The 15138-nt window shown below is 37.9% G+C and overlaps 1 protein-coding gene across 1 annotated transcript in view; it reads right to left on the bottom strand.

The window, feature by feature from the left end:
* The window catches only part of CLVS1 (clavesin 1), an 84170-nt gene that overhangs the window by 53857 nt on the left and 15175 nt on the right, over positions 1-15138 (bottom strand). Inside the window, exon 2 of the mRNA XM_003205070.5 lies at positions 4713-4887. Coding sequence (XP_003205118.1) covers positions 4713-4887 — 175 coding nt within the window. The remainder of the gene's footprint in view (positions 1-4712; positions 4888-15138) is intronic.

Here is a 15138-nt window from a genome sequence, read left to right as displayed (position 1 = left end):
ACAATTCTAAGCATCTGCATTGTCCCTAATCTGTCATCTCATTCCAGATTTCAAAGTGAGATAATATCCAGTAATGCTGAAACCAGTTCATTAGCTTGACTATCTGACTTGATTTCCGCATTAGTGCTATTCTAGACAAATAGAACTTAAACATTAATTTTCTAAGAGAAGTTTAGAAAGTTTTCCCTTATTTTTTTTTTCATTTCTTCTGTTTGTTTCAGAATCTTATCAATATCAATATCTAATTAAAGTGTCCTTAAATCAGCATCATCTTATTTTCTTTCATTTCCCTCCATTTCTATAAACTAGAGTATCCAGTTTTCACTGCATGATGATAAACTGAAGATAATCTAAAAGTAATAATAATAATAATAAAAGAATAATAAATCTTCTGGTGGGTGTTGTTGGTCATAGCTTCTGTCAGGCTGTTACCAATGAATATCTGGGGTCAGATCTCTTTTTGCTGTTGATACTGTCATGAGTGGCTCTGATTGTGAAATATGAATTGAAGTGCTATTGAATATGAAAATAAAGATCACTCCTGCAGTGATCCATCAGTTTCACTGAGTAGAGGTAGGACTTTTTAAAGAGTCACTGCCTTTACATGCAGTTTTGTAATTGCAAGTTACAGAATTACCAGAGAAAAATAATAACCACAAACGCCTAAGATGTCCAGGATACAACCATGGTTATAACCATTCATCCTACTAGTCTCAGTTTCTTGACAGGCTTGGGGCAGTCAGTCTTTTTGTTAGGCAGCTGATTTGTGCTGTAAGCTACTCAGCTGGATCCCGGTAGCCTTCTGGCTTTGTTTTCATCAAAGGTGAGATCATAGCTTGTGCTGGATATCTTGAAAGTTTGAGAGTATTTCTGGACACTGCTGGAGAACTTGCTGCCTTTCAACTCAGAAGATTAGCTGGGGGGTTCTGTCTGAATACATGTGAACAGGTACACAAGCTTCAGGATGTAGCTGTGCTGTTGGATAAGGCAGAAGAAACAATGTTTCTCTATCCACTCTAAGATCAAAAGTCCTGTCTGCAGGCAAAGCAACTACATACTCCAAGCGAAACATAACAAAATTTTTTATATTTTTTTTAAAAAAATCTGGACTTCACACCCAGGCAATTGCAATTGCAAAATTGCAATTTTGAGCCCTTCAGTACAAGAAAGACATTGAGGTCTTGAAAAGTGTCCAGAGAAGGGATCTGAAGCTGTGAAGAGTCCAAAGAACAAATCTTACAGGGAGAGCTGAGGGAGCTGTATTGTTCACTCTGGAAGAGAAGGAGATCAGAGGAGACCTTACTGGTCTCTACATCTGCTTGAAAAGAGGTTGTGGTGAGATGGAGGTTGAACTCTTCTCCCATGTAACTAGTGACAGGGCAAGATAATATGGCCTCAAGCTGCACCGAGGAGATTCAGGGTTGGATATTAGGATGCAGGTGTTCAAGAGATGTGTAGATGTGGCACTGAGGGACACGGGTTAGTGGGCATGGTAGTAATGGGCTGATGGCTAGACTAGATAATCTTAGAGGTCTTTTCCAACCTAAATGATTCTATGATTCTACAGTCCTATGATCATAAGGAATTGCCACATCAAGTTCTGTCCTAATTCTCATATTTATCAGAGGTTTTCAAGCCAGTGGTCAGTAGCAAACATAGATATTTATTTAGAGCAAGCAGAAATTCAAATATTGTAATGAGAAAGACCTAGTGATTATGTAACTAATCTTTAATCTCTGAGTATTTACAGACTTGCACAGTGTTTGGAACTGAGCACTCTGTAAATAGCGATGTATTAATCTGTGCAGGCCAGACTGTGAGGTCTGACCAGCAGTGGTCTTGCAATACAGGATTCATTATCACACACACCCTATGTAAGGCTTGTTTCTTTCACTTAGTGATGACACACTCCAGCAGTAATTCAAGGGGAAAAAGATAAAAATGAACACACACACACACACACAGAAAACAACAACAACAAAACCAAAGAAGAAAGAATTGTCAATACAGTCATTAGTACAAAACAGTTTCAAAGTAAGAAAAAAATACAAACTACGTACTCTTAGTGGTTCTGTATTTCACAAAAGAGTGGACTGAGATATTGAATCAAGTGGGAGCTTCACAAAACTATGGGAAAATGGTTCAATTATGGCATTAAAATTACGGACAAGCTAGAATTTCCTGACTTAGATAACAATGTGTGGACATACAGGCTCAGCCCCACACAAAATTATAAGATATATTTTCCTTCTATCTACTAAACATATGTAGGATATAATATGGCTCAAAATCTCTTCATAGGAAGGAGAATTTGGATGTCCATTTAATCTGCCTGGTTGAGCATCTGTATGTGCACAGTGCCATCTCTGTGAGACATAACAAGGAACTGAAACAGCCTTGATCTGTTTCAGATGTGATTAAAACTCATGGGAGTAGAACTTGACTATTTTACTTTCAATGAGCTTCAATGCAACTCCTTTTGTGACTCTTCTTTTTCTATATCTAGGTCTTATCTGCATTTCAACTGCAATTTAAATAAATTTTACATTAGTTTAATGTCAACTCATTTTCAAATAATAATGAAACAAAGTGTTACTGAAACTACTTCAACAACAAACATAAGAGCCAATTAAAAAAAAAAAAAAAAAAGAGAGAGAGAGAATCCCATCACTTGCTATATTTGTCATAGAGTCAAAGAATATCCTGAGCTGGAAGGGACCCTTGAGGATGAATTTGTTCAGGAAAACCAAGCATAAATGACATCCTTCCAAACCTTATCAACTGGAGTGCAACATTCACAACTCCTACAACTAGCAAAGCCCACTAGTTGTTAGAGAAGGAGACACTCGTGCATTTCATAGAAATTTGCATTTCTGTTTAACTTGCAGAAGGCAGTAACATGACTTCAAATGCGAAATGAAATAAACAACCATCAGAAGAAGAAAGTCAGCTTTATTAAATTGCCCAGGTTGTCAGGCTAATGATATAATTATGAGGTCAGCATTGATGTTTTCAGGCCTTGATGCTTCCAGAAATGTACTGTTGCCAAAAACTTCAAATAATCTGGGGGCTTCCCCATCTGGGAATGATGAAGAAACATCTGCGAACAAGCATAGTAGGTGAAAGTGGGCCTGAAAGGAACAGCTCACTTTTCCACTGCTCAGACCTGAAGCTGGAATGAGGTGGACATGTCTGCTCATTCCTATGTGATAGAGAGACAGCCTGTAGTGCCTTGGGCAGAAATAAGATGTGGTAAATACTGGACTAGCCTCTTGCTAGAGAGCTGGCAGTACAACAGATTGGATGAGCGCAAGAGCATCTTGCTGACATTTGATTTCCTTCTGAATTTCACATGGCTGTCTCTTTCTTCTAAGTGGAGGTTTTTTTAAACTACAGAATGTTATTCTGCGAAGGAATGCAGATGAAGTGATAGCAGCATAAGGAGAAGATAAGGTACTGTCCTTGTCTTTCAGGGACTAATTGCACAGCTTGACTTTCTAATTTGCTAGAATTGCTGAAAATTCCCTACAAAGGAGAACACGGGATAGAAATTATTGCCAGATTTTTCTGCCTTAATTCTGAATAATAGCATAAAGTGAAGAAAATCATGATCTAATTATAGGCAATTTGTTAGTCAGAAAATAGTTGAACAAATTGTTCTTTCTAGTCTATTTGTTAAATCTAAAATACACACACCAGGGAAGATTATTGCTGAGGTATTATCACTGCAGGATACCTAAAAAGTACTAAAAATAAAATGGAAACACAATCATTTATAAAATCTTGCCTTTTAGATATGCAGCTATGTGAAATGCAGTCCTTAAGCCTGGTCTAAGTTGGAGTCAGCCCTGCTTCAAGCAAAGGGGTTGGAAGAAATGTTCTTCAGAAGTTCTTCCAACCTGAGTAGTTCTGAGGTTGTATCAAATGTCCACAATTAATAAGGTGATGTCAGACTACTTCAAGTCTAAAAATCCAACTCAGGTCTAACAGAGGAAATGGACTTGGAATCAAGTGGAAATGGCTGACGTTCACCCTGAGCAAAACAGCCCACGCCTATCTTCTGGTTGTTCCATCAGGTTCCAGTTATTTTGCCCTCACTTTTTCCCTAACTCTGAAACAGCACATAGCTTTAATTTTCTCCAGTTTATTTGCAAGCACCAAGTGGATTGGATGTGCAGCCCCTGAACAGTCCAAACTGTAATGTGGAAGGATCCTGTATGGTAAATTAAGGCAGTCAGAGTAAGAGCACAACAGGGAGCCTGTCCTCCCTCTTCCTCATTTCCCTCTGACTCAAACACATCCATGCCAGCAATAGAGAACACACTTCCAGCTGAAGGAACTGCTCTCTTCCTCTCCCTCACCCTCCCTCTGAATGCGGTTTTGCTTGTATGTCAGCTGCACGCTGCAGAAAGCAGATGTTGATGAATTTTAATCTCCTTGATTTCTCCAGTGGATTAAACCGCAAATCTCTAAACATCCTTCTTAACACTGCAGTAAGTAACACAACAATGATTTACAACTGGAAAGAAAAGGAAAAAAAAGCAAAAGACAGTGAAAATGAAACATCTGAAAATCAATCTATGCTGCAAGTAAATTGGATACAAGCATTTTGGATTTCTGTCTCTCACAACCTCTGCACCCTGCCCAGTGCTGGGGCATGTGCCACTGGCTGCAGTAACAAAAAATACAGGCACATGGTGCTCTCCACCTACCTGCAAACCTTCAATGGCCAATTTGAGGATAGATGGTGTAAGCTTGGAGGCTTGCTTGAAGGAGAAGTTGCTCCAGTCTATAATTAGAATGAAGCCATTTATCTGAAGCTCCTGATCTTCGATGAGCACTTCCAAGGACAGTAGGATAGCCCGAAGGATATCTATGAAGGAGTTCCTAAAGACAAAGCATTAAAAAACAAAAAAGAAAACAAAACAAAACAAAACAAAAAAATCAATGGTGGCAGTTATCTTCAAACCTCCAGATAGTGAGCTTTGCTGCGGATGAGGTATGTGTGTGGGATGAAAAATCAATCTTTTTCTGTTGGAATTCTTTTTGAAAAGAAAGTTATTTCAGAGATGTTACTAAAGTGCTCCAGATCTGAAGCTCACATTCCTCTGCTTGATGTTATAAGTTCTGTTCACCGGTGGACAAAATAAACCATGAATTAAATCTTTTTTATTCTTCTGGCATACCTTACAATAGATTTTAGTTAAGCTACTTTGGGAAAATATTTGTCTGTGGTGAAGTGAAAGAGATTCAGGCTATCAATTTAAATCCTTGCTCGTTGGATATACTCCACCAGTTTTTTGTTAGTTTTTACTCTTTCCACTTCTGAGAGGAATATCTAAGAAAGAGAATAAGTCCATACGATATTAATATAAATTGTGTGGTTACTAATAGACTGCCTAGTTCCCTACTCATGTAGAAGGAATGATTCCAGTCTTTGCACAACAAGGCCTATCCAGAACAGGTTGCCAAGTGAGGTTGTGAATGCCCCTGCCTGAGGCATTCAATGCCAGGCTGGATGGGGCTTTGAGCAACCTGATCTAGAGGGAGGTGTCCCTGCCTATAGCAGGGGGTTGGAACTAGCTGATCTTAATGGTCCCTTCCATCCCGAACTATTCTATGGTTCTATGATTCATGACCCTGTTACCTCTAACGCTTCTAAAATCTGGATAACGATTTCAGTAACACTGCATGGAAACAGTGTATACAAGGCATTTTTTAATACTCCACTTAAGATCCTATGCTTAGAAATTCAAATCTTTATTTAGTTGTCTACATAAATTATTGGGTTATCAAAAAATTACCCACCTGTACTTCCCCATACTTTCAGTGGAAATTACTTCCCTGGGAAATACTTTATCCACTTTCCTCAACATGTCACTAATCTGGTTGTCTCCTACCTAGATCCCTTCCACCTCCCCATATTTGCAGCTTTAAGACACCGTGACTGACATAAAGTCAACACAAAGGCTTTTTTTTCAGCTGAGTTCAAGGAGACATGAAAGTGGCACAGAAGTCCTCCAGGTGGGCAGTTTGCAGGCCTGCTGGTTTCTGAATGCAGGGACTGGATAGAAATCAGACAGAGTGCCACTCGAGTCTGAAGCCCTCTGCTCCTTAATCTTAAGGCTTTGAGACAGATCATTCAGCTGTGTGACTGATTTGCATCCAAATCATTTTCTATGCATGAGCACAGAACCACTTTCTATTAGTCCATCTCTTTTGTTCATTGCTTAATGTTCCCTTTCCTTTTCCAGCTCCTTCCCCACCCCCTTCCAGTTTAACTCCCTCACAAGAAAAGAAAAGAATTTTTAAAAAAAAGTTAAATAAATTACTATTACACAAAAGGAAATGTATAAGGTGCTTTAAAGATTCAGCATGAAGCCTGCTGAGCCATTAATGAGTTACAAAAGATTTGCACATGTCCCTGAATTACAAAAGGGAGAAAGAAGGGTAAGGGCCTATCTGCTTTGGCTGAATGGGAAGCTACCACAAAAGAGGCTCTTCGAATATCCTGTGGAAAATGGAAAGTTAGCCCAACAGAAGTTAATGGTATGGCACAGTAATGTAAAACAAAACTGAGAATGGTTTAGCAGAGGGATTTGGTGGGGAGATTAGCCAAAGGCATAACATGAAAATAAATAAGAAGAAATTACTTAATTATAAGAGGGGTAAGCAGGCTGTGAGAGAATCAAAAGGCTCGGTGGAGTACTAGGGTGCAATGGGAACAATTAAAGGGGATAAAGACATTGCAGGGAAATTAAATTATCTATATGCATGTCTCTGCCACCAGTCATTTTGAAGAGATACCTGGAAAATAAAGGTAAGGGACTGTTGGTAAATAAGAAGTCAGATAAGACACACTGCAACAATCTCTGAGAAGATAGCATCAGTAAAGTTTTTTGATATAACTTGCTCTAAACACTTCAGAACAAGATGTGTTTCAAATATAGTACTTAAATTAATTGGATTATTCAGATGGTTGAAAGTATAAACGTGCAGAAATACTGGGAGCTGAAACCATTAAGGTTGCCTGAATCATAGTATCACAGAATGGCCTGGATTGGAAGGGATCTCAGGGATCATCAAGTTCCAAACCCCTGCCATAGGCAGCGTTGCCAACTGCTAGATCAAGTGCTAGATCAGATTGCCTAGGACCCCATCCAACCTGGCCTTAAACATCTCTGAGGACAGAGAACCCACAACTTCTCTGAGCAATCTGTGCCAGCACCTCACCATTCTCTCAGTAAAGAACTTCCCCTGACATCTAATCTAAACCTCCCTTCCTTTATTTTAAAACTATTCCCCCTCATCTGATCACTATCCATCCGTGTAAAAAAGTTGATTTGCCTCATTTATAAGCTCCCTTCAAACACTGCAGTGCTACAATGAGGTCCCTCCACAGCCTGTTCTTCTCCAGGCTGAGCAAGCCCAGTTCCTTTAGCCTATCTTCATAAAAGAGGTGCTCCAGCCCTTGGATCATCTTCATTACCCTCCTCTGAATGCTTTCCAAGAGCTCTGCGTCTTTCTTGTGCTGGACGCCCAAAACTTGGCCCAGATAGGGCCTCACGAGATCTGAATAGAGAGGAACAGTCACCTCCCTTGCTCTGCTGACCACTCCTCTTCTGATGGATATCTTTGGCCTTCCAGACTACAAGTGCACAGCACTGGTTCATGTTAAGTTTTTCATCACCCAGAACCTCTAAGTCCTTCTCAGCCAGGCTACTCTCAATTTATATACATATCTGGTATTAAGCAAAACAAACTGTCACTAAAAATCCTGACTGTCCCACAAGGCAGCAAGCTAACAAAGTTTGGGTCAATGTCATTTTTTTGGCAGTTGCAGAAAACTCAGTTTTATGTCTCAAAGTGAGTATGTTGTATGAGCCTCTTTCCTGTAATACTTAATTCAAAATACTTAAAAGGTGGCTTAGTTAAATGCAAATATAGATAAAAGGAATTTCATTACTTGTTTCAGACTGACTTGGGATACCAAATTAAAGAATATATCACCTTTTCAATTGAAAAAGAAGCGAACTTACAAAAACATAGCATAGCTTAAGCAGAAAAAAGACAAAGGAATAGAAAACTGATGTCATGAGTCTATTTGAACAACTAAGAGGAGAAGACAGTATAGTGCACCTCACAAAAAGCCCATGGCCATGACAGAATAACTTTTAATGTGTGGCAGAAATGACATGGAACAAGTCAGATAAAAGACTATGACTTGCTTTGTTCCCTCTCCACAATAAATCACACACAATAAAATGGTGGAGAGCAGAAATGCCTCCTTAGCTTTGTCATGATTTTATGATTTTTGGTTATCGATACTCCACATCATAACATCATGTAGTGCACTGGGAGTTAAAATGTTAATGCTCCAGTTTTGGGTACCCATATCAGAAGAGAAGAAGAACTACATACTCCAGAATACTGTTCGCTGTGTTGTTATCATTTCTGCTCAGGGGGAACAGATATAATGACTTGGTAGGTCATCTGACTGCTCTCTTTTCTTCCTCAGGCTCTCCTCCCTGCTGCTCAACTGGACTGCACATCTCACCTCAGTGTTATGGTAAGGCCTATCCACCTTTTGGACGCTCTCTCTCATTATATTTGATTTATTAGCTTAAATTCTAATTATATTGTATAGTGTGTTCTTGCATTCCAAAACCATATTTAGTAAATTAGTTTGTTTCTCCTCAAATCATTGCTTCTGTTTTTAATTATTTTGGGGTCCCGTATTTCCCTTTTCCAGAGGCAGATTCATGAAATCCCTCCACCCCGCTAGTTGTGGAACTGGGCTGAACCAGCCCGTAAGCCATTGACAAGCTTCTAGCTGAGGGACAAGTTGTCGCTGTGCTGCCAGGGGTATTTCTACTGGGATTGAAAAGCATGAGAGGAATTGGAAAAAAGGAGCAGAAAAAAAGGAGTCAGGTTGCCTCGAATTATCTGATCTAACCAAAACTGAAGTAGCTGTAAGGAAAGGTTAAGAAAAGGAGATACGAACAGCACTAAATATCATAGAATCATAGAATCGTTTGAATTGGAAAGGACCCTTAAATATTATCTTGTCCAATTCTCCTGCAATGAACAGGGGCACCTGCAGCTAGATCAGGTGCTCAGAGACTGTTCCAGCCTGATCTTGAATCAATGCTGGTGGAGAAGGAAAGAAAGAATTGGAATTGTTCCCACACTCAGCCAAAATATGGTGTGCATGGAAGAACCCTTGGAATCTAGTCAGTGTTGGCTTTTCAAGTCAGTTTATGCATTGCTTCATAACAAGTCCTTGCACATCATGAGTAGCTACCCTACATTTCCACCATTGAAAGGAGATGACAGTCAGTCCAAACACCATGGAACTTGATCATTACATGCGATGGCCTTTTGATGAGAAAAAAACTCCATGTATGAGCTGTACAGGATTCAGAACAGACACTGGTTGGAGAATAACTAGGAAGAATAACTGCAAAATGAAGAATCGTGAATAAACTTGGTGACTCACTTGACTAATCATGCACCAGAGAAGATGAACAGCTGAGCAAAGGAGCTCACAGCTGTCTCATGTGCTGAAAAGCACTTGTCTCATCTGTGTGAGATGTGAGTAGCGTATATGAGCACAGAAATCAGCAAGACTTGTCAAAGATTTACAAAGCAAATGGATTACATTCACAGCAAATGTTCATAACAAATATTTTTACCAGCCATGGGTAACTTTCTCTGTCGAACAATTCAAAACTACTTGAAAACATTAGCTGCAAAAAATATGAAAAATTCTCTGGTTCCCAACAAGAGAAATTCTATACACAACAACATGAGAATTTTTTCTTATACTGTAGGATACAACCCCTTTCTTTGTCATACCAAATAACAGATTTTTTATTTTTTTGTAGAAGTAGGATATCTGAAGGCGAAATTCCTATTGAATGAAACTCCTGCTTTTTAGCGAACAGATAGCATCAGTTTGAGCCGATAAATAAAATTCCCAAAGCACTTTATAGCCAGGATAAGAGGCTGAATACAGAAATGTAATGATGTTTTTTTTCTGTGGAAGCCCTTAGTCCAGCAATATACTGTGTGCAAAGAATGGAATAGATTAAGATGAGGCCTGTACTATGTTTAACAGCATTAGAAATTCACTGCTTAGTGTATAACTGAATGGAGGCCAGTCACCCACAGAAATCTGGCTGGCTTTGAATTCATTCTTGGAGCAAGCTGAATGCCTCTGCCATTGCCAATGAAGGAGAAATGGACAAGCTTTCAGGAAAAATACCTGCATTAGTTTATTCTGTTATCGTCCAAAAATTGCCTGTTAAGGGCTTTCTTAAAGATACAGAAATATTCACCATGTTACGTTTCTGCCTGAGGTTCTTCTATATACAAGTACTGAGGTGTTTTGCCTACACCTTCTGCTTCAGTTGAACTCCATAGCAACCAATAAATCCTGAAATGTATGCTTTGCATCCAAGCCTGTCTTACAAATCTCCTCCTACGTACATACACTCATTCATATTGTGGGCTTGCTTGCAGATGAGTACTTTGTCCTTGATATTAATGTGACTGTACAACGACCCTTTCTTATGTGCATCTCACCTAAGAAAAAGGGACCTCCATAGCCTCTGTACTTCGTGGCTGGGAGTGCAGAGGATGGAACTCTTCAGACCCCTGGCATGACCAGCTTCTACCAAAGGGATCTACATGTGGAAAATGAGAAGTGACATCCACTCTTCCCTTTGCTTGTTAGGTAAAAAACTGGCACTGTATTACAATCCTCTGCAAATTATTAGAAGTCCTGCACTACCACCTTTAAACATGTCCACAAAAACAATATTACAGAGCAACTGCAGTAATGTGAATGGATAGTCTCAAATACAATTTCCCCTGAAGTGACCACGAGAAGAGTGCATTTGTGCTGATTTCAGGTTAGGGATATCCACTGCTGGGGATATTTAGGAGATAACACATGGGAAAAAACTGATGGTTCCAGCTTAGGATACTCTCTCAGATCATTCTGATTTTAACACTGTTGTGAGGACACTGTTTCTTCAAAGCATGATTGTAGTAATGATGAAACAACAAGAATGCTGTATAGCTTATAGTTAGAAGCATTAGGACTGATGACTTGAGTTGTTTACTTTATTCTGTGTGATTGCAAGCCTTTTCTTACTGCCTTCCAGCATTACAATCCATTCTTGAATTACATGATGTTATTTGCTCAATTTCTTGCATCGTTGTGTTCCACAAGTTAATTTTTCATTACAGAAAAGGAAAGGACTTTCTTTTGAACATTATGAAGCTACTGCCTAGCTGCAGAAAGCAATTATACAGCTCCCTTGTTCTGTTACTATAAGAAGGCACAAATGACATTACTGATTAAGTGTCTATTGAATCATTTTTTCTTTATATAATTCTACCTGTATTTCCACTACTTCTTTAACATCTTTCCATTTTAAATAGTCCTGGACTTTTTGTTCTGTCCTGATATGATTACCTCATTCATTCATAACTCTAATGAATTCCTTCTACTGCTCTTTTTTGGGGGTTGGTGCATTTTTTATATTCCCTTGTTTTGAGATAATACAATGTAAATTGAATTCAGCATCCAAGGTGAGTTTGGAATATCATACATAAAAGAATGTTATCTTTTCCTATTTATTCTCTGTCTCATTCTTAATTCAGCCTAACATCTTATTAACTTTTCTGACCACCATTGCACAGTAAGTACACTTCTTAATTGTGCTATCCATAACGACTTGATGTTTTTTCTAAAAAGATTAACAGTAATTGAAAACCCAGAAGAAACTGCATATAGATAAGAGAGAATGAAGGATCTGCATACAAGATGTGGCCACATATTAAATACAATGCTCTTGCACTGACTTAGACCTTCACTGGGTTTTATCTTTCTTCCTAATGAATTCTGCTTTTCTAGGTTATTCCTGTTGTTTTCCACAATTTTTGCTAATTTTTACTAGCCTATGACTTTTTTTTTTTTTTTGGTCATTTCACCATTCTATATCTGGAAAAAATACTATTGCAAGATATCTTTTTGCCACTTACAGATCCTGTTATCTACATGAAATTTCAGGGCCACTTTTACATGCAAGGCAAGAATTCACTGGAATATCTGTTAGTATTCCCAAAAATATTTTTATACTTCAATTCCCCAAAAGAATTTTGGTAAGCTAACTAAATGGCATGTTTACATACTTTACCTCAGACAATTCCAACAAAATTATTTAATTGGCCCTTTGGTTTGCAAACAGTCACAGCAGACCTCAACGAAGACTAAATCAAACAGTAGAGTTAAAATCAAATAACGCTGCTTGCCAATGCATACATATTCTGAAAGTGTTGAGTTCAGAATTACAAAGGTTATATTATTGCTTATGCATATTCAAACACTGAGTACCTGTGGGGTATTCATCAAACCAGAGACCTCTGAATAATGTTGCAGAATGCCTGGAAGTTCATTCAGAAACTTGCTTCCTTCTCTGTGTTGAAAAGCTTAATCATTCAGCTGAGAAGCAGACTCCTTCTCTGTGCTTGAATTTGCAGGTAATTAAGTTTCAGCTGATCACCACAAGCTAATGAACACAAAAGGTATGCACCAAGTCACCTCTCTCCTTCTAGTGCCTAACCTGAAGTCACCATGAAGCCTAAGGTGTAAGGATGGTCCACCTCCATTTCCTATCATTAAAGTTACAGGTAGTCTAAATTTAGAGTGCTTGACAAATGAGAATCAAAACTTGCCTAGGAGAACTGCTCATATTTTGAAAAATATTCTGTTGGTGGGTCCCTTTTAGAAAATAGAATTGATTCTACTGGACAAAACACATTGGAAGAAATTTGTGAACAAAACAATCAGGAACATTAAAGTCTCCAAACTTAACAATTTTTCTCTAGAAAATTTCTCCAGAAAAATTGTGTCATAATATAGAGGATGATGTAAAAGAATCATGTTTCTAAAAAACTTGGAGCTCCATCGTCTCTAGAACAGCAAGAAAAGACTGATGAAGTCATGTGGGACATCATCATCAAATCAAAATAATCAAAGCTGAGTCTTTTCAGAGATACTGGTTAAGGGAAATGTCAAGAAATGGGAAGAAAAAGTTGCAAAAAGTAGAAACACAAGCATGTCTCAGTAAACTCTTCAAAAAGTTATTAAATCAGGAAAAACTATACACCTATGTTCATGCTGTACCTAAATCTAGGCAGAGAAAGTAGCAGACTTTAAAAATATGTACAGAAGAGATGTCAATCACAAAAAGCTATACATTATTTTAGTTGAAGCTCCTGCGGGCCAGTAAAAGACAGACATGAAAATACTTTAAGATTTTCTTATAAGCAAATGAAAAGATATGTCAAGAGCTACATATCAAAGAGGTTTCCCACTGGAACAATAGACAACTTTGATACTGCTGACAAGATGAAGGAACTTGATATTATTGATGTAGAAAAGATCATTGGGGAACTCGAAACAGATGCTATAAAAATTCATAAGACAGCAGTCCAGAAAATAAGTTATTTGCAGATCTCCTCAAAAGTAAAAATTGAAAAAAATTCACAATAATGGGTCAACTGAGAAGAGAAGAAGGACTAAAAAAAAAATGAAATAGAGAGGTGGTTAAAAGTGCTTGGGATTGTGACACTGTCAGACACAAAGAAACTGCTTTTCACAGTTATGCTGAAGATTATACAGAGTCCCATGAAGACCAAGAAAAACAGGGCAGTTTTCATCCTAGCCACTTTTGAATGGATCATACTTCATGCAAAATCACTGGAGAAAGTGAAGAAATTAATAGCGATCTTAATTTCCCCCCAAGAGCACAGAATTTTTTTTTTCCAGAAATCCATTGAAAATATAAACAAGATGTAGCTGTGGAAGACTCCAGACTTCATCAAATCTTTAACAAGATATAAAATCTGATGCAATCCACCCAAGAATGATGAGTCAAATTTAAGGTTACCAGTGGAATTAGAAAAAAAGGTGTGTCTTCTTACTAACATTCTCCAGATTTGTCACAGACTTCACTGGGCATTCAGACCTCCTGTGACAAAAGCAGCTGACAGTAGTTGTTGTGGGTGAACTGAATGCCATTGACACAACTCTTCAGTTTGACAACCAAGAAAATAGATGACATAACCCAATGAATCTTATGACTAATAAGTAGAAATCAAAGGTTGTGGAAAACATCAGTCTGGATCACAGTACATTGTAGGAGAATTCTTAGGAGCTAGTGTTGAATTAAATTATACAGACAGTATGAAAGGTATGAGTGACAACTGCTACTGTAAGAACACCAGTGAGTGAGGCATGTCTCCTTTTGAAGAGGAAATACTGAAATCAAGTATATTCAGCTCTTTAATGGTCTTTTACTAAGTGTTCTTTTGTATGAATGACAGCAATGGAGCAAAAGAGTTCAGCCTAAAGGAAGATAAAGATCTTTTGTAGTGGATTTTATTACTGCTATATAAAGTAATAGTGATAAGTGTAACAAAAATTGTTCTAATCCAGAAAGAGGCACAACCACATCCTGCTTTACAAATGAGGATGTGAGCTGTCCTTGGGTATATGGGATTTCTTTGACATCTCTTTAGGTCTTGAAGATGCAAAATATGGCTTTCCAAGAGAATTTCAAGAAAGAAAAATTAAAAAAAAAAAGTTGAGCTTAGAAGGCCTCTCTACCACGCAGTGTCCACAAACCTAGAGGACATTTTTCCAAATCAACAATGTGAGCAAATTAATGAGACTGACCCAGTTCATTTAGAAATACAACTATGTTCAGACTGGCTTTCTCAAAACAGATGAAATAATTGTGGAACAAAAATGTGAAATTCCAGCTTGCAGAGAAAAATTAGAAACAGTCATAGTTCCTATTGTCTTTTCTCAAAATACCACTGTAGAAGATCAGCAGACAAAAATGGGCTGTAGTCAATTTTTTAAGTATGAGTTCAAATATCATAATCACAAAAGGGAAAATAAAACACATTTTAAAACTCACATCAGTTCTCCGTAGTTTCTTAGTACTCAATTTTCTCAGAATACTGTACTTTGGTACATTATTTCTCCCTTAAAAAAAAAAAAAAAAAAAAAAAAAAAAAAAAAAAAAAGACAATCTACCTGGAGCATTTACTCAGTAG

The sequence above is a fragment of the Meleagris gallopavo genome, chromosome 3 (genome assembly GCF_905368555.1).
Source record: "Meleagris gallopavo chromosome 3, MGAL_WU_HG_1.1, whole genome shotgun sequence".
NCBI lineage: Eukaryota > Metazoa > Chordata > Aves > Galliformes > Phasianidae > Meleagris > Meleagris gallopavo.
The sequence above is the reverse complement of the archived record's forward strand: the minus strand, read 5'-3'. Positions and strand labels throughout refer to the sequence as shown.